General features: G+C 37.3%; 2 protein-coding genes across 5 annotated transcripts in view; both read right to left on the bottom strand.

The window, feature by feature from the left end:
* Positions 1 to 368: 368 nt before the first annotated feature.
* Positions 369 to 10,847, bottom strand: sdsl (serine dehydratase-like). Its single transcript, XM_056477626.1, has 8 exons — positions 10,742 to 10,847; positions 10,378 to 10,561; positions 10,083 to 10,125; positions 8,132 to 8,271; positions 7,961 to 8,049; positions 5,777 to 6,004; positions 5,569 to 5,693; positions 369 to 2,300 (listed from the first exon to the last, which is right to left on the bottom strand). Exons 2-8 carry the CDS (start codon positions 10,528 to 10,530, stop codon positions 2,110 to 2,112), a joined length of 969 nt encoding a protein of 322 aa, XP_056333601.1. The 5' UTR covers positions 10,531 to 10,561; positions 10,742 to 10,847; the 3' UTR covers positions 369 to 2,109.
* Positions 10,848 to 11,254: 407 nt separating this feature from the next.
* ppp1r13ba (protein phosphatase 1, regulatory subunit 13Ba) overlaps positions 11,255 to 18,736 on the bottom strand; it is a 72,114-nt gene continuing 64,632 nt past the window's right edge. For 3 of the 4 annotated variants that reach the window (XM_056476660.1, XM_056476659.1, XM_056476663.1), the window contains 11 exons: positions 18,201 to 18,341; positions 17,741 to 17,921; positions 16,953 to 17,072; positions 15,891 to 16,000; positions 15,376 to 15,802; positions 14,533 to 15,281; positions 13,582 to 13,719; positions 13,344 to 13,477; positions 13,026 to 13,192; positions 12,736 to 12,935; positions 11,255 to 12,280 (listed from right to left, as the gene is read on the bottom strand). In XM_056476660.1, the coding sequence (XP_056332635.1) occupies positions 12,239 to 12,280; positions 12,736 to 12,935; positions 13,026 to 13,192; positions 13,344 to 13,477; positions 13,582 to 13,719; positions 14,533 to 15,281; positions 15,376 to 15,802; positions 15,891 to 16,000; positions 16,953 to 17,072; positions 17,741 to 17,921; positions 18,201 to 18,341 (2,409 nt within the window). In that variant the 3' untranslated portion in view covers positions 11,255 to 12,238. The remainder of the gene's footprint in view (positions 12,281 to 12,735; positions 12,936 to 13,025; positions 13,193 to 13,343; positions 13,478 to 13,581; positions 13,720 to 14,532; positions 15,282 to 15,375; positions 15,803 to 15,890; positions 16,001 to 16,952; positions 17,073 to 17,740; positions 17,922 to 18,200; positions 18,342 to 18,736) is intronic. The other variant, XM_056476662.1, reaches the window with a different exon arrangement.

Below are 18,736 nucleotides of genomic sequence, written 5' to 3'. Positions count from 1 at the left end.
AAATGGGAGTTACTGTTGCCTTCTATCAGTTTAAACTGGTCTGGTCATTCTCCTCTGACTTCTGGCTCCAATCATTTCTTTAATAATTAGTTATTTGTTTAGAACATTCACTGTAAACCCTAGAGTTGGTTGGAAATCCCAGCACATCAGCAGTTTCCGAAATACGCAGATGAGCAAATGATGTCATAGATAAAATCCTCGTTCTTTCTGACATTTAGTTTGAACATAAGCAGATTATCTTGACCTCTACATCCCTAAATGCAAAAAGTTGTTACCATGTGACTGGCTGTCTAGATATTTACATTAACCCACAGTTAAACAGCTGTTCCTAATAAAATGGCCTGCGATACATTATCCAGTACAGGGAGTCAACATAAACATATATTTAGAGTTGAATTATGCTTCATTTACACTGCAGGAAAAGAATCGCTGATCATACTCATGGTTGACGTGCTGTAGTGTTCAAATATCAAAATGACAGACATTAGCGCCACTCGCTGGTTACAGATAGTAAGTGACAACATTCTGAGATCATCCATTCAAAGATTTTAATAAACAAACCACATTTCACTAAAGCAAATCATTCACAGGATATCCAAATAATTACTATATTTTTTTACTTGTTGTTTAAAACAGACTCTTTTGGACAGTTTGCTCTGTTTGAAATACAGTAGATTGCTGTGAAAAAATCTATATGTCACTAAATATCAATACTGAAATATTTTAAATGATAAAATCTTGTTTTTGGTTTGTATCGATACTGGCTTTGCTCTCTTGCACTCTCTTTTCTCACCAGAAGAGAGATTAGTAATTAATAATAAACTACCTGACAAAATTCTTGTTGTCAATCTCAGTTGTAAGAGCAACAAATAATAACTTGATTTCTAGTTGATCATTTGGAAAAGTGGCAGAAGGTAGATTTTCCTGATGAATCATCTATTGAACTGTAACAAATACTGCACAAGACCTATTGGAACCCACAAGGACGCAAGATTGTCACAGAAATCAGTCAATTTTGGTGAACGACAAATGATGGTTTGGGGTTACATTGAGTATTGTGCGAGTGGATGGCTACATCAACAGCCTGAGGTATCATGACATTTGTGCTGCCCATTACATTACAAACCACAGGAGAGGGCAAATTCTTCAGCAGGATAGCGCTTCCTTCTCTTACTTCAGTCTCCACATCAAAGTTCCTGAAAGCAAAGAAGATCAAGGTATTCTAGGATTGGCCAACTCAGTCACCAGACATGAACATTATTGAGCATGTCTGGGCTAAGATTGAGGAGGCATTGAAGATGAATCCAAATAATCTTGGTGAACTCTGGGAGTCCTGCAAGAAAGCTTTTATTGCCATTCCAGATGTTTTTAATAATAATTAAAGAGTCATTGCAGAGATGTAAGGATGCAGTCGCTCATGGGAGTCATACACAATATTAATTCTTTTTCCACTGCACCATGACTTTATATTCTATACTGTACATTATTTCTGTTAAGTCACAAGAATTCTAAGCAAAGTCAGACCTTACTGTCCTATTTAAATAATTAAAAATCAAGGCATGATCATATTTTATTTTGGTAAAATAAGCGTAATCTAGAGGCCTTTACCTTTCATATAAGCCACTTCTGATATCAAATGATCAACTAGACGTCAAGTTATTATTTGTTGTTCCTAAAACTTAGATAGGCAACAAGACTTTTGTCAGGTAGTGTAAAATTACAATTTTAACACTTTTGTTTAATCAAAATAAGATGAGATTGCACTAATTCATTTATTTTTTTAAATATAATTTATTGCCTTTTGAACTTAAAGACTGCTGTGGTACCTGGTGTAAGCATAATATGTTTGTTTATGGATTTATTTTTTTTTTTACTTCATTTGCATATTTTTAATATTGCAAAATTTGTTCCCCACAGTATCAAAAATGGTATTGAATATCAGTATTTTTCAAGATATCATATCAAAGTTTGAAATTCCAGTATCGCAACAACACTACAGTAGTTTATTCAGTTCATTTTATGCTTTACCCAACACAACGATTTCTGTGTTACTCAAATTAAATGCTGCACAGACCATTTCTCCACAGGTGCTAGAATCTACCGGTGTGTTTATTTGCGTATGACTGCCTGTAGATGCTGTAGCTGAGCCATGTTCATACTGCCGCCACCACACACGATCATTACAAGCGGGCCAAGAGGTTTAGGAAGACGTCCCTCATCCTGGAGCCTGTTGACAACACCGCTGTACACTGCAGCCAATGAAGCTCCGCAGGCCAGCTCCACCAACACACGCTCCTCATCTGCATACAGTACACAGCAATCCATTGGACACATTGCTCTTACAGTACTCTTACAAAAACAACCTGTAGGATTCTCACATGGTCATGAACAGCAGATTCAATGACTTTTTAAAGCACCAATAATTTTTAATCAAGCACCTTTGTAATTCATACCCCAGCATATGTAGTGCCATGAAAGTCCTTACTGTACTTAACATTTCCTTTACACTTAATACTTATGTTAAAGAGAGTTTTTTTTATTTAATTTTAAGTCCTGATCTAAGAACTTTTATAAAAATTTGTTGAATTCACTGCTGGCGATATTCCAATGTGGTATTCCAACTTATTCTTGTTGTAAATAATAAAGACACTTTTAAGTTGTTTTGTCGTATTTATTTGGTGTTGTGCACAGAACTGCATAAATATAATCCTGTAAATATTATTAGAGTGAAAAGGAACAATGGTTGTTGTTGCCATACTGACCCCTGGTGTTGTATTTGACCTAGAAATGATCGTCAAAAGTATGTTGGAAGTTTGTTTTTCCTCAAAAATACATTTTTCGAAATATCTATTTTTCAGATTCACTGTTATGGGAACTTTTCTGACCCTCCTGATAGACTTATATAGATCCATGCTATGGAGTCAATCTAGGGCCATATATACTTGCAAAATAAAAGAACTTTTGCTAACAAAAAATATAGGGTTGAGCAAAAAATAAATAAATAAATGCAAATTGCCAAAAATCACAAAGCTAATTTTTTTTGGAGAAATAAAGATAAAATTTGCTAACCAAAATAAAGAAAAAGCAAAAATTAAGTTTTAAGAAATAAAAATGAAATTTGTAAACAAAATAAGAACTACAAATAAAAATCAAGCAGTGCAAAAAAAAAATAAATAAATATTTGCATTGAAAAAAAAAAATATATATACATTTGGCAAACATTTTTTACAGCGTTGCCGTAAAAAGTGCAGTAAATTGCAATGCTTTTTTTGATTCGCTATTTAGTCAACCGTGAGTTTGCCATGCTGTTTTTACTTTGCACTTCACGTTTCTGCACGTTCCACTTTGTGGCCCTGATTTGACAAGGGGGTGGGGTCAGGGGAACTTGGGTGTTTACGGCAGGTCCGGACCTACTGGGCTGTAAGACCACCTTGGTAATGCTGTGTCTCCAGGTGATGATGTCATTTTAATGGAGGCAGGTCTGGGCCTGCTGTAAACGCCCAATTTTCCCTGACTCCGCCCCTTGTCAAATCAAGGCTACAAAATGAAACCCGCAGAAACGTGAACTGCAAAGTGAAAACAGTATCGCAAACTCAAGGTTGAATTTATGCATTTATTTGAGTTTTTTTTTGTTTTGTTTTGCACTGCTTGATTTTTATATATTCTTATTTCTCAAAATATAATTTTCCCTTTCCCTTTGTTCTTTTTTTTAGGTAGCAAAATTAATTTTTATTTCTCCAATAAATTTTTGCTTTGCAAGTTTTGGAAATTTGCATTTATTTATTTAATTTTGCTCAATACTTCATTTTTTGTTTGCAAAACTTTCTTTTACAATAATTTCAGAATTATTAGCCCCCTTTAATTTTTTTTTTCTTTTTTAAATATTTCCCAAATGATGCTTAACAGAGCAATGCAATTTTCACAGTATGTCTGATAATATTTTTTTCTTATGGAGAAAGTCTTAATTGTTTTATTTCGGCTAGAATAAAAGTTTAAAATTTTTAAAAACCCATTTTAAGGTCAAAATTATTAGCCCCTTTAAGCTAATTTCAATAGTCTACAGAACAAACTATCGTTATACAGTTACTTGCCTAATAACCCTAACCTGCCTAGTTAACCTTATTAACCTAGTTAAGCCTTTAAATGTCACTTTAAGCTGTATAGAAGTGTCTTGAAAAATATCTATAAAATATTATTTACTGTCTTCATGGCAAAGATAAAATGAATCAGGTATTAGAAATGAGTTATTAAAACTATTATGTTTAGAAACATGTTGAAAAAAATCTTCTCTCCGTTAAACAGAAATTGGGGGGAAAAAATAAACAGGGGGCTAGTAATTCAGGAGGGCTAATAATTCTGACTTCAACTGTACATGGCCCTAGATTGACTCCATACTGTATTGCCTTACTCCTAGAAACTGCGTGAGTTTAATCACATTTGAGCTTTCCATTTGAAGACAAAGTCTTATTTTTGTATAGTGTCCATCAGTTTGTCTGTGAGATGGACACTACGCATCCTGGTGCACTGTTCAAGGCTAACGGTTTGGAAAACACGTTTTCGGAAATATTGATAAAATGTATGTAATTTTTATGTAATATTCTTGTAGTAATCTGTCAAATTAACTTCTGATTCCTGTAGTATGTTTACAGGATTTTGTTGTACTGTACACAATACTCCTTTAAAATTATTGTGGTAAGGTGTGGTATTACTTTCAGATTTCTGTAATATTTGTAGCAGGATTTTATTACTCTGTATGTAATATTCCTACAGTAGGTCTAATATTCTTGTAGTTTTTGGCTATTCTCAGATTTATGTAGTATTTACAACAAGATTTGCTTTGTAATATATGTAATATTCCTGTAGCAAAATGTGGTATTACATTGTTCACATTTTTCTATCATTTAACACAGGTTTTTGTTGCACTGCATGTACTAATCCTGTAATATTCTTGTGGTTATGTGTCAGTTTATGTTTAGATTTCTGCACTATTCACCACAGGATTTTGATATACTGTATGTAAAATCCATGTAATGAGGGATTAACAGTTTTATCGACTCAGAATAGAGGACAGTATCAAACGTTTACCCTGTTAAACAATATACAGAAAGTCAAAATTTCTCACTTTTGCAATCTTTGGCTCATTTCCAAATAGTTTAAGTACTTGGACCATTTTTTTATAGTCCATGTAATGATCTTGTTGTAATGTTTCATAATGCATTATGTAATATGTGTCATAGTACATATTATGATTTTGTTTGTGCAATATTTCCATAATATTTTTGTGGTAATGTTTTATAATAAGTTCACATTTTTGCATTATTTACCCGAGGATTTTGCTGTACTCTAGGTAATAGTCTTATAATAATGTGCAGGTATTATCACACCAAAAAAAAAAAAAAAAAACTTAGAAAAAGCACATATGGTATCTAACGGTAAATGCGGTACACCAGAAAGAGCTGTGTCCCATTTCATGTGTATTTATGCTGTACTGTATGACAGGATTACCTCAGGACATATTTGTAAGGCTATTAAACCATTTAGTGGCTTCAATTATATTGATGAACTTACCCAGGAACAGTTCCATCGCCTCCAGGGCCTGCAGGTCTGTCACCACCTCTGAAATGACAGTGGGCCGTTTGCCGTACTCAAACGCTTGCTGGCATGCCGTTTTTGCTCCCAAACATACCGCTTGACTAACAGGCAATGGATTGCATGTGGTTATTAAACATAAATTTGACAGGTGTTCATTAATGTGTGATGATTTCTTCATTTGTACCTTGTAATGTCAGGCAGGGTAACTAGATTTTTGGCTTTGAGGGCAACATTGAAACAATCAGCACCTTTGGTCTCCATACACAAGACAGGCACATCAGCCCAGCCCACCTCATCCAGGCCCTGTATCACCCCACAAAACAGACCTCCACCACCTACAGACAGCACTATAAGTCCAGGTCTGGATGGTAGTGAGGCCTTGAGTTCATGCACGATGCTGGAATGTCCTTTCCTAAAGATTTTTGTAAAAAAAACATAAAACGGTACATTATAACGTTGCAATGACCTTAAGTTTGTAAACTGTATCCAGTTTATGTACGACATACAAGTTCATATATTGATTTCACATACATAAAATATGTCAAATATGCAACATATATTTCAAAATATTGCAAAAATGGCTGTTTACATGTATTTCTTTTCAGCTATTGGAATTCCAAATACGTACATACAATAATATATTAAAATATATTAGAATAATTATATAAAAATGTTCACATATGTTTATTTATGCCCATACAATATATAAATAAATATTTTAGTATTATTATGGTGTCACAGTGGCGCAGTGGGTAGCATGACCGCCTCACATCAAGAAGGTCACTGGTTCAAGCCCCTGCTGAGTCAGTTGCCATTTCTTTGTGGAGTTTGCATGTTCTCCCTGTGTTGGCGTGTGTGTTTTCCGGGTGCTCTGGTTTCCCCCACACAGTCCAAAGACATGCGCTATAGGTAAATTGAATAAGCTAAATTGACCGTAGTGTATGTGTGTGGATGCAAGAGTGAATGGGTGTCTCCCAGAGTTGGGTTGCAACTGGAAGGGCATCCGCTGCGTGAAACATATGCTGGATAAGTTGGTGGTTTATTCCGCTGTGGCGACCCCAATAAAGGGACTAAGCCGAAAAGAAAATGAATTATTTGAAGTATCATTATATTATATGATATTATTATTATTATTTAACATTATATTCAATATATATATATAAAATTATAGCTAATATATTTAAACATATGCGTTACGGCTGCACAATATTTGAAAAAAATAAGAATATTTATTTTTTCTGCGATACTAAAATTGAACTCTTTGGAGTGAATGCCAGGCGTTACATGTGGAGAAATCCAGGCACTGCTCATCACCAGGCTAATACCTTCCCCACAGTGAAGCATGGTGGTGGCAGCATCGTGCTGTGAGGATGTTTTTCAGCAGCAGGAACTGGAAGACTAGTCAGGATAGAGGGAAAGATGAATGCAGCAATGTACAGAGACATCCTGAATGAAAACCTGCTTCACAGTACTCTTGACTTCAGACTGGGGCGACGGTTCATCTTCCAGCAGGACAATGACCCAAAGCATACAGCTAAAATATCGATGGAGTGGCTTCACAACAACTCTGTGAATGTCCTTGGGTGGCCCAGCCAGAGCCCAGAACTAAATCCTATTGAACATCTCTGGATAGATCTGAAAATGGCTGTACACCGTCACTTCCTATCCAACCTGATAGAGCTTTAGAGGTACTGCAAAGAGCAATAGGCAAAAATTCCCAAAGACAGGTGTGCCAAGCTTGTGGCATCATTTTCAAAAAGACTTGAGGCTGTAATTGCTGCCAAAGGTGCATCAACTAAGTATTGAGCAAAGGCTGTGAACACTTATGTACATGTGATTTTTCAGGTTTTTTATTTTTTATACATTTGCAAATTTCACATTGTCATAATGGGGTATTGTGTGTAGAATGTTCAGGAAATAAGTTAATTTAATCCATTTTGGAAAAGGCTGTCACATAAAAAATGTGGAATACGTGAATTACTATGAATACTTTCCGAATGCACCGTATATATTTTTCAGAATAGGAACTTGTATGTCATATGTAATTAGCATATATTAGCATATATTAGATTATATCTAGAGCTAGATTTACCTTTTTGTGTCATAGGCAAAGTAATATAATTTTGGGGACTCTAAAACTAACTGAACACATATATTTTGATGCATACTTTATATTTATAGTTGAAGTCTGAATTATTCAACCGATTAAGCCAAAATAAACAAATAAGACTTTCTCCAGAAGAAAAAATATTATCAGACATACTGTGAAAACTTGCTTGCTCTGTTTAACATCATTTGGGAAATACTTGAAAAAGAAAAAAAGTATTTCTTTTAGTCACTTTAAAACATTCAATATCTTCAAACTCACCAGACCAGAGGTTGGTTAAACGGGTGTATCACAGTAAGACCTTCACTTTCAGCCAATCGTAGGGCCTCTGCATTTGCGTCATCCCATACCTACAATTTCACATAAAGATCTCCCTAGTAAAACCTTGATAAATCCTGGAAACAAATGCATGAATGATAACTGTGATCTTGCCTTGCCCACAGCTTTGACCGTGGCTCCCTGGTCTTTAAGTTTTTGAGCTACCAGTTCAGGCGTCGATAATGGCAAGACAATAGTGGCTGGTAGGTTGAGTTTTCTTGCTGCATATGCTGTGGCCATTCCAGCATTACCACCTATGTGTACATACAGGGACAGAAAAAAAAAAAGAGTAAAATGTAATTAGTCTCATAGAATGATGTTAAACACAAAATTGCTTAACAAAATATTATGTTTAACAAAAGTGTAAAGAGACAGTTCACTCAAAATGAAATTTTACACACCCTAAAGTGCTTCTGAACTCATAAAGGTTTTATACAGATTAAATATGTAGTGTTAATTTGCTCCTATAGGTGTAGGTGAACAAGTCACATTTCAACACAAGTAAATTAACAGCGTAAATTTTCATTCTGGGGTGAACAAAGGGGACATTCTACCAGAAATGTATATATTCACTTACAAAAATGTGACAGGGCCTGACATTTAGCTTGTCGTCCTCAAAAATCATACAAATCAATAATTATAGAAAGAAATATTTTGGCTTAATTTTATTTGCATAAGTAAAATGTGGAGGATCTTTATATTTTTGCAAAAATTCTGTAATTGTACATATTGTCGTAATAATTCTTTTTAAAACTCATATAAAAGCAAGCATAAAATCTTACAATTCAATGATAGAATGCAACCTTGATCACTGTCAGCTTCTCCTCCGTCAAATGATGTCACTTCCGAGTCACAGCCTTACAGGTGTATTGCACGCATTTTACTCTGTATATACCTCCCCAAGATGTAAATTTATCTGAACCAATTTTTCTGACAGCATTCAATGTAAGAGAGCATGGTTATTACCTGAAAAGTTCAACATATCCAACAAAAGAAGATAGATACATTTTAAGATTTTGTATAATGTATATCCTACAAATTCCCAAATTGCTATTTATTTTCATATATCTAATTTGTGTACTTTCAGCAAAATACAAGAAGAGACTTTATTTCACATTTTCTATAGTTGCATTCACTTTAAAATTCTTTGAAACATTATTTTTTATTTATCGTCCCTATTGAAATATGATTTAAATTTGTCTATGAAAGATATATTTTTGTTTTTCTCTGGTAATGATCATGCTATTGATCTTATTGGCAATTTTTTGTGTTACACTGTACATTTTGAAATACAAAAATAAGTTCCTAAAGGCAATACCTACCTTTAATATTTTTCCTGCTAAAATTTCGTTCAATATTGAATCTCTTTAGCTTATTATTGATAAGAAGAAGAATAAGTTTCTTAAACGTTATAATAATCTTTTTTCCTAATGATTGAGGCTTTGTAAAGTTTTTTTTATCTCTTTTTCTTCTTTTCTACTTTTTGGTTATTGTATTTTCACTTCAATGCAGTGATGTTATTTTTATTGTATTTAATAAAAAATAAAAATGTAATGCATGCGTTTTATGTTAAATTTTATGCAGTTGTGTCAGGACTGACAGAAACATGGGGGCAATTGTGAATTTATTTGTATTATATATTTGTAGCATGCATTTGTAGAATTTATTTATAATTTCATGTTGTTAATGAATTGATCTGAACGATAACTCCAACTTGCTATTTCTGAAGTATTTTTTCTAAATAACATTTTTTAACAATAACAAAACTATTAAAGCTGTAGGTTCAACTGGGCTGAGGACATTGACAATGACAGGGTTTGTACATTTAAAGTGTTTTTAATAAAGAAAAAACGCCTGAGAACCAAATGAACGACATATTCCTTTACAGAACATATCATAGAAATCAAGAATCAGTCAATTTTAGAAAGTTTTGGCATGAAATACTTTTTATTCACTGTATTTATGTTTTTATTTCAGGGACAGATAATGTACGTCTCTGGTAGAATGTCGCAAAGAAACATCTATACACAAATGGAAAATAAATGAATGTTAACCATTTACTCACCAGAAGAACAAATTACACCTCTAGACTTATTTGAGCTTGCAACCTTACAAATAAATAAAACATATTGTTATTGTTTGTTCTATTGGAAAAAATATATGCAGTTCTTCCTAGAGGACACCAGAGGGTAGTGCCAACACACCAGGCCTACTGTACGTGCTCCGAACGTATTGAAACTTGATTTAATGATGTAAACTAATTTTAAAAAACGCAATGGATGACATTTATTTGCAGTTATATGTTTAGTCAAGAAATTATTTTTTTTTTATTTGAAGAAATATGCAACATTTTTCCTCACATTTTGACACATGTATCCTATTCCACGGATTTTGAAGGAACCGGCGGGTTGTGAGCTCTCCATCTTCAGATACACGGTGCTCCCCATCCGCTTAGACATTGCCGTGCTCTCGAGAAGTGGGGTGACGACGTGAAATCCATTTTGCTTTGACATTTTTCCTCAAAATGTTCTGCAATGCAAACAGCTAAGAAGGGAGAGAGAGAGCAAACAACAACGTCCTGTTACGGTGGGTAAACGACCTTAGCACAAACTGTGACGATCATAAACATGATCGATTTCGCGCGCTTTTCATCTGAAGTCTGAGTTTTAGACATAAAAAGTACAATTGTTTACTTGTTAGTTTGCTGTTTGATAGTCCACTCACCTATTCCGTTGCTAGACGATTCTCTTGAACATGAGCACTGCCGATGAGCTCAAAGTTCGTTTGCTGACAATAAAGCAAGCGAGCACTAATGAACTAATGTCCAAAACGGCTAGATAAACCTCGACAGCTTGCGAAATTATGTAATGTAGGGTAAACTTGGGTTATTCATTTATGAGAAACTTCTCAAAGATATCTTAAAAGTGAGACACATAGTCTAGTATAGTGCTTAACTTACATTTAATATTATATGTTTATGGTCATACTAATTGCTAACAGAACCACGATAAATATAGGAATTTCTTGTCAAACTAAAGTACTGAAGAAAAAAAATAACAATGAAAAAAACCCACTTAGTATCAGTAACATCATGTGCATATCGAACCACACAAGGCCATCATTATATATATATATATTGATATTTAAAGACTAAAACCCCAAAGGCATTTTACTTGCGTTCAGTACACGGCATCACTATAGAACAGATGCTTTAAAAAATACAGCCAGTACAACATATGACTTTGTCCCAATGTGGAAATTTTAATGTGCACATATACATGACATTACATAAACGGCTCTTGTATGGCAGCACAAACACTAGGCAGATCCTGCCTCTTTTGGCAGCCATAAAAGCTTATATCAAGCTGTTTAAAGAATTTCTTTTTACTTCCATTAAATAAACAACCCCTAAAAGGGAATCATGTAGCATAAAAAAATATCAAGCCTGACTTAAATTAAGCATAGGAATATGCTATAGGTTTTGTTTGATATGTTGACAGTATCCCCTGTTGATGGAAAAACAGCCACTGTATTAGTCATGTCATCAGTTTTCTTCCAGCATCCAACTCACAGATGACTACACAATTTCACCTCCTCAAGCCCATATAATCCACACACAAACATACATGTTTCCATACCAGGCCACTTCCTTATCATCCATCAGTAGCTTGACCAGCCTCAAGGCCTCTTGTAAACACTTTCCAGCACCTTCCTTCCTTTTCACCGAATCAGCGACTTCCTAACTGTGGGAAATGAAGCTTCAGTTCCATTGGTTTCCTCTTTGCCTGATAATAACCACAGAGCACGAAACATTGGAATCCAAGACTGCATACTCTGTCACCAACTCTTATCATCACGTCACATGCACTTCCCACTCAGAACACATCCCACTCTGAAACACTCAAAAACGCACACATACTCAGGAGGTCTGTGCTTTGGAAGAGGACAGAATAGCTAACATGTTCCTCAACAGAGATATGGGTGAGAGGGACACTGCAAAAACAACACATCAAAGTGACGAATAAATCTGGGATGCAAACAGAAGACCACTGAATTCCCCACTCATGGGTAAATCCATCTCGTCCGACACCAGACGTGCTCCATCATCTTGCCACCCCTGTGGGCTCTGTGTTGTGGTGACGGCAAAGACAAGACAGGGCAGCATCCCACAGCTTCATGCCAAGTGCTGTTACAGGAGCTTGCACTGTCTCTTCAGGCCATCTATGCCAAAGAACGTTGCCTGGGTTTGATTCTTGGGTACAGCTACAAAAACAAAAATGTACAGCAAATTCCAGATGAAGAAGATACTTTGCAAACTATTTACAACTTCCTGCTTTGAATTTGAACAAAATATTTTTATGCACAAAATTAGGGCTGCACAATATTGGGATAAATAGCAATATGAATACAATTTATACAAACTTTTTTTATTTTTATAAAAGCTACAAACGTCGTAATTTCTTCTGCCTGAACTTGCTTGAAGGTCTCAAATGCCTTAAAAACACATGCAAATGATAAACTTTCTCTCTATTATGGTTAAACTTTGCAATGGCTCCAGAAATCACATGTGTTCTGAATTGTGATGCCCAGTCAATAATTATCCCATCTTGAAATGGCACATCCTGTAATTGTGGATGTGCACATTGTGATGTTGATGGTGAAATTATTTTGTGCAGCCCTAGGGCAAAGAAATAAATGAGCTTATGCAGATATCTTACCCCTAACAAGTTGCGTGGTGCATAGCCCTCTTTGTCATTTACTCTGGCCCACCACCACTCTGTCTCGTTGTCATCCCTACGGCTCATAATAGTGAGAGCATCACCTTCACGAAAAGACAGCTCATCTGCACTTTGAGCTTCATAGTCCCACAGGGCATAAACAGTCCCTTTATTCATTACCCCCAGTTTCTCCTGCACCCCTGGAATAAAATAAAGAAGTTAGCTTTAAAAATCAGGCACTGTTATGAAACTACATCCTTAACAATAAGAATAACAGTTTTGGGAATTACCGTAAAGAAACTGAGAGCACTGGACATAACCCTCCTCCATCTCTTCACACTTGTCTGCCGCCGTCTCCACGTCACTGATAGTAGTGGCAAAAATGGCAGCTCCAGATTCCACCAGTAATTTACAAAGATGAACATTGTTGCATGAAGCTGCACAATGTAGGGGCGTCCTGGTCACAAGTGAGATCATAAATTAGAAACTAACAACAACTCATAGGTAAAAAATTAGTATGTACAAAATAAAATGAAAACATTTAGTATTAATTAATACAGGCAAATTTCAGTAGATAAACTTTCAGAAAAGAAGGTGATACTCCTTACCATCCATCGCTATCTGCTGCATTGACGTTGACCCCAAAATCCAGCAGGAACTTTACAATATGGTGATGACCTGCACATACTGAATTATGGAGAGGGGTGATACCCTCATCGTTTGGTGTGCTAGGATTTTCCACCTGAGGATGGAGTCAAAACATATTGAGGAATAAAACAACCTACTACTGAGTCCAAGTGTACAGTGTACTTAAGATGTAAGGTGCATTTGGCAGCTAAATGGTACCTCATAGATAATCCTTTGCACCAAATCAAACTCGCCCTCCAAAGATGCATCCAATAGTAGTGCAAGAGGATTGAATTTGACCCTCAAGCCATGACCTGTCCTCTCAGAACCAGGCTTCTTCAAGTTGGTACGCTTGACCTGTGACATAAAATATTCTCTCCATTTTCACATTTTGAAGACTAACATTAAAAAGTACACAAATACAATGAATAAATGTTACATTAAGCCTAGTTCACACTACAGGATTTTAAACATCGGCAGATCACTGTGCTGTTCACACTACATGACTTGAATTTGTCTTTTAATCGCTGTGGCGTTCACACTACGAGACACTACGTAAATGATCCACAAGAGGGGGTGACACACTACAAGATCTGACAACAACTAGTTTCCCAACAGCTCAGTCCAGCTACCAACACACAGCCAATGAAATGTTGAAGGAGGAGTCGTCAGAAAAAGCTGAACACTGCTTGTTTGCTGATTACATAATTCTAATAGTTACAGAATGCTAGTTCCACTGTTATTATAGCCTACTCTCATGTCCGTGTTAACACAGAATGAAGCAAGTGCATCGATGCCCATTCTGGCCAATCACAAATGTTTTTGTTGAGCTCCTGTGCACACAGGTATTCAGCTTATGCTGATATGCTCTCTCATTGGATGCAGCTCGTCACTACATCTGACTGGTCTGGAATATTCAGCATGCTAGATATTGGATGTCCGTCTGTGAGGTGTCGGTGACGCTTCAGCGAGCCTCTTTGAGGCGTTGTTCAGTAGTTCATACATAAAGACTGGGGAGTGCCGTGCACCCACAGATTTCTTCCCGATCTGTCGGCGAGCTCGTTAACTTCCAAATCGGGCTCAAATCAGGCTTAAAATCCTGTAGTGTGAACTAGGCTTTACATAAAGAGGGTACATCTACATCTAGACAACATGCTATTGCAAACTCACGGAAGATAAACTAGGAGACATTCCCGACTGTGCTCTGATGTCCTGCTCTGCAGGGGAATGAGGTTCTGGTACTGAACTAGGTTGTGTGTCCGTGACATTTGTGTGGTTGTTGTTATGATTGTCCTCATGGGTGTCTTTAGGAGAATGTTCTAAGGCATCAGCAGACTGGGCACCTCCTGAGTCACTAGAAAGCTGTGTCAACTTGTTCTCATTATCGTCAGCTGTAGGAGACACAGAAGAAGTTGGAGGAGGAACCATTGCCAGCTCGGCTGAAGGCTCAACTAACATGCTTGACTCCATCAGGTTCCCATTGGCAGTGTCTACAACGTCCAAGGTAGTGGCCATGTAGTTCAGAGGACTGTCAGGCTGGTAAAAGGGTGTACCACCCACTCCACTCTCAATGCCCCCTGCGAGGGTGTTGAATCGCTGGTACAGAAGCTTCTGGATGTTAGGCCCACTGGGGCCTTCTGGTTCTGTGATGGAGCTTCTCTTCTTTAGTGGTCGGGGAGCATTGGATAACTTTCTTCTAAGCACCTCCAGATCAATGTCACTTTGGTAACGGAGAGGGGAGTGGGCAACAGGGGTCAGTTTGGTAGGGCTGAGAGGGCGAGGGAAGTTCTCTACACTAGATGGAGGTAAGGGATGGTTCTCTTGGGCTGCCTCTCTGTCTGTCTCATCTGTGGATGACTGCTGGTAGAGTGGAACTGGAGAGGGAGAAGTGGAGCCTGGTAGGACTGGTTTTCCATATACTGTAAGAAAATTAAAATAAATCAAATTTAAAATAAGGAAACATTTAGTCTGGGCTAATTTCCTGCTTGTGGAACCCAAGCAACTGCTTCTTACCTGCTTTAACAGCAGTTCTGCTGCTACTGGGGTAGTTTTTGGCTGTAGGCTGCTGCAGATACATATTGTAGATTGAGCTGGAGTTCATAGTGGCAGGGCCCTTCCTTGGAGATTGGGGCCTGGAACCTCTGTCTGGAATAAAGGGACGCACTGCAACAGCAAGAGGGGGCTCTGTTCTTTCACCGTGAGGAAAAAGGGCCGACCCAGGCATAGGACTGGGAGGCACAGTTATCCGCTGTTGGATTTGTTGTGAAGTGGAACCAGAGGTGGGGGGTGCTCTCTGCCAACCTAGGGTGCCAGGAGCAGAACGGGGCAAAGAGCTGGTTGCACAGACTGTGGAGTGATGGCCTGCACTGGGATAGGTTCCATAGATGGGTGGAGGCTGCTTAGACAATGCTGTTACTGTCCCTAACAGCTTAGGGGCTTCCTGTAAAGTGACAACACCACGAGTTAAGCATGAACAAGACTCAAAGCTGTCTTTTAGAAGAGGCTCTAAGGAATCTGTTTAATCTCACCTTGTCTGAGGTACCCATCTTGCTGGTATGATCTAGGTTTGCGTCTTTCCAATCTGGAGGTTTTAGAGGAACCCTATTACTGCTGAAGGAGGGCCAGATTGCATCATTTGCTGTTGGGAGCACAGCAGTATTAGTTACAAAGGAAGAGACTGAGACGTATATGTTCTTTCTTCAGTCAGCCTCATTATGACAGACTGACCTGCTCATTGGGTCATTAAAGCAGGAGATGAGTCTCAAATAAGACTACACTCACTTCTCTGACCCCTGTGACATCAGGACACTTCTAATCAGGTGTTTGAGTGGGGTATATTTCTGTCCTGTCCTCTGCACAGATCCAGCTCTCTTTGGGTTAAATGGATTACTAAGCCTATGTGTCCAAGTCCACTGCTCTGCTTGTCAAAGCCATGGGCGATGACGCATGTTTATCCCATCCGTCTGACAGACACGCTATCAAACTCACTGGCTGAGTCCCACAATGGAGAAATGCATTGAAGCAAAGGACTATAATACTACATCAACAAATATGGGTTTTATTTTCTCTAAATAGGTCAAATTCTTCCAGCGATTAATGGTGGTTAATGTTGAATGTAGCTCTTTGTCATGTATTCTTAAGGCAAGACTTACATCTTCATGACTACTTACAAAAATAAACATTGTTACATAACTGCTACTTTTTTCCACCAGTTGAGAACTGTCTTGTGAATCCAACTTTAGCTTCTACTGGACTACTATACAATAAGTGTACTTACTGTATTAAGTGTGCTTTGAAGAATAATGAGTGCATCTTAAATTGTCAATGCACTTTATGTCGTTAGCCAAGGCATTATGTATAGGACTTTCTCTATTGTGTACTGACAATCTAATTGCAAAATGATTTTTTTGACGATTTATTATTTCAGTGTGAGTGAATAATTGATCAATCAATTCAGGTGTTGTTAAATATACCTTATCTACACCTTGAATCTGTTTTTAAAAAGCAAACACAAGCAAATGTCTATATTGTGTAACCCTTTTTATGCATTCTGATCATGGTCAAGATTTCCTTGTGCCTGAAAAACTCACTAGAAGAACAGTCGGAGTCTGGCCCATTGCTAGGCTCTGAGGATGTCACCAGAGGGTCCACTCTGATGTCTAAGTCTGAGACCTTCCATGGGCCTGCAGGCATCCTCACCCTGTCTTCCTCTGTCCCGCCGCCCCAACATATGTGACACACAAGCATGAAAAACGAATAGGGGGAGAAGAAGAAAAGGTGACAGACATGAGAAAATGAAAAAGCATGTTAGCAATAAAGGCTGGAAGAAACAAACACAAAGATGTTTTAGTATGACAATAATGAGAATATCTAAATAAAGATATGTTTCAAAACTTGGTGCTTATGAACTCTCTCTTTTAGATGGAAAGCGATATTGGGATTCTTCATCCAAATGGGATGTTAGCACTTATGACGTCAAGAATGACATGCTTGCTTTGTGACATATCGGAAAAATGAAAGAGGCATAGAGAGAAATTTCAACTGAGAAGAATGAATGATTTTACAGTGGTGGTGTGAAAGAAGATTCATTTTTGCAAGGAGAGCCGGTGAGCAGCTTTCTGCTGCTGACTGATGGATATCCACACAAGCTTAATGACACTATACATCTATCATAACTGATACAGCAGTATCTTCCTGAATGGGGTCATGACCCTTGTAAACCCATTTGATGATATTTTCTGTGTAAGAATACCAAGAGGGTTCTCGGCTATACATTCACCCCTTGACAAATCTACAGACATCCTTCAAAATTTTCGATTACAGTACTAGAAATCTGCAAGCACAAAAGTAAAGCATAGTCAAAGAATAGGAGACTGACCTGATTTGGAACGAGCATGGTTGACTGTGGAGAAAGAGTGTGGCTTCAAGGGTTCTGGAGGTAAAGTGTAACCTTCCTTTCTTCCAGGCACTGGGACCTGGATGTAGGGACAGACCGCTGCCACCCGCCCCGAACTGCCAGGGGTGGGCTGAGGAGAGGGAGGACCATTCATTCGGCCGAGCTACAGAGAAATGGCCACTCAATCCACAAGTTTGCAATGATCGGTTTGTCACTACAATTCTAGACTTTACTCCTAAGTATATGCAGAATATAGATTCTTGAATGTGATTTTCCATGTAACAAGTCATACTTTGGTCTGAAACATTTTGTGATTAGGTTTAAATGATTAACAATTCAAGGGTATCTTCAAAAACAATTACTTATTTGCAATGAAGCTCAATGTATCATTACAGATCTCGTGTAGAAATCTGCAGTTGCATACTGGTTCCTTATCACTTGCCTCTGCTTTTTTCTTGTAGAGACGCTCTCTGAGGTCCCCTATACGCTTGTCCATCATGGTCACTTCCATATTGCGCTTGTTAAGCATATCCTTGTGTTGCTGCAACTTGCTGTTCTGGTCCTGATTTAGCTTGTTCCGGATCTAAATGTTAATACAATCATAAATGCGTCATACATCCGCATACAGAACAAAAGATGATTATATTAGTGCATCAGAATATTTTCCCATTTCATCAAGTGTCACATGTTTATGCAGCTAATATCTTTGGAGGTTGAAAACACGCTTGGTAATCTGAATATTTTATGCAGCATCACTCTGGGGCGCAAAGTATACCACAAACAACTTCAGAGAGGTTTGAGGAAAGAATAAACAAGTGTGGCAAAACAGGAAAGCGCATTAAAATCAAAGTCTTTCAAAAATGCACCAGGGAATGAAATAGTTTTTGATGATCAAACAGCGTTAATGGATTAAAAGAAAGTATGTTTCCTATTACTTTCCCCAAGTGAGTCCACAAATTTAAGATAAACTGAGTTGAA

Source organism: Danio aesculapii, chromosome 17, assembly GCF_903798145.1.
Source record: "Danio aesculapii chromosome 17, fDanAes4.1, whole genome shotgun sequence".
Lineage (NCBI taxonomy): Eukaryota > Metazoa > Chordata > Actinopteri > Cypriniformes > Danionidae > Danio > Danio aesculapii.
The sequence above is the reverse complement of the archived record's forward strand: the minus strand, read 5'-3'. Positions and strand labels throughout refer to the sequence as shown.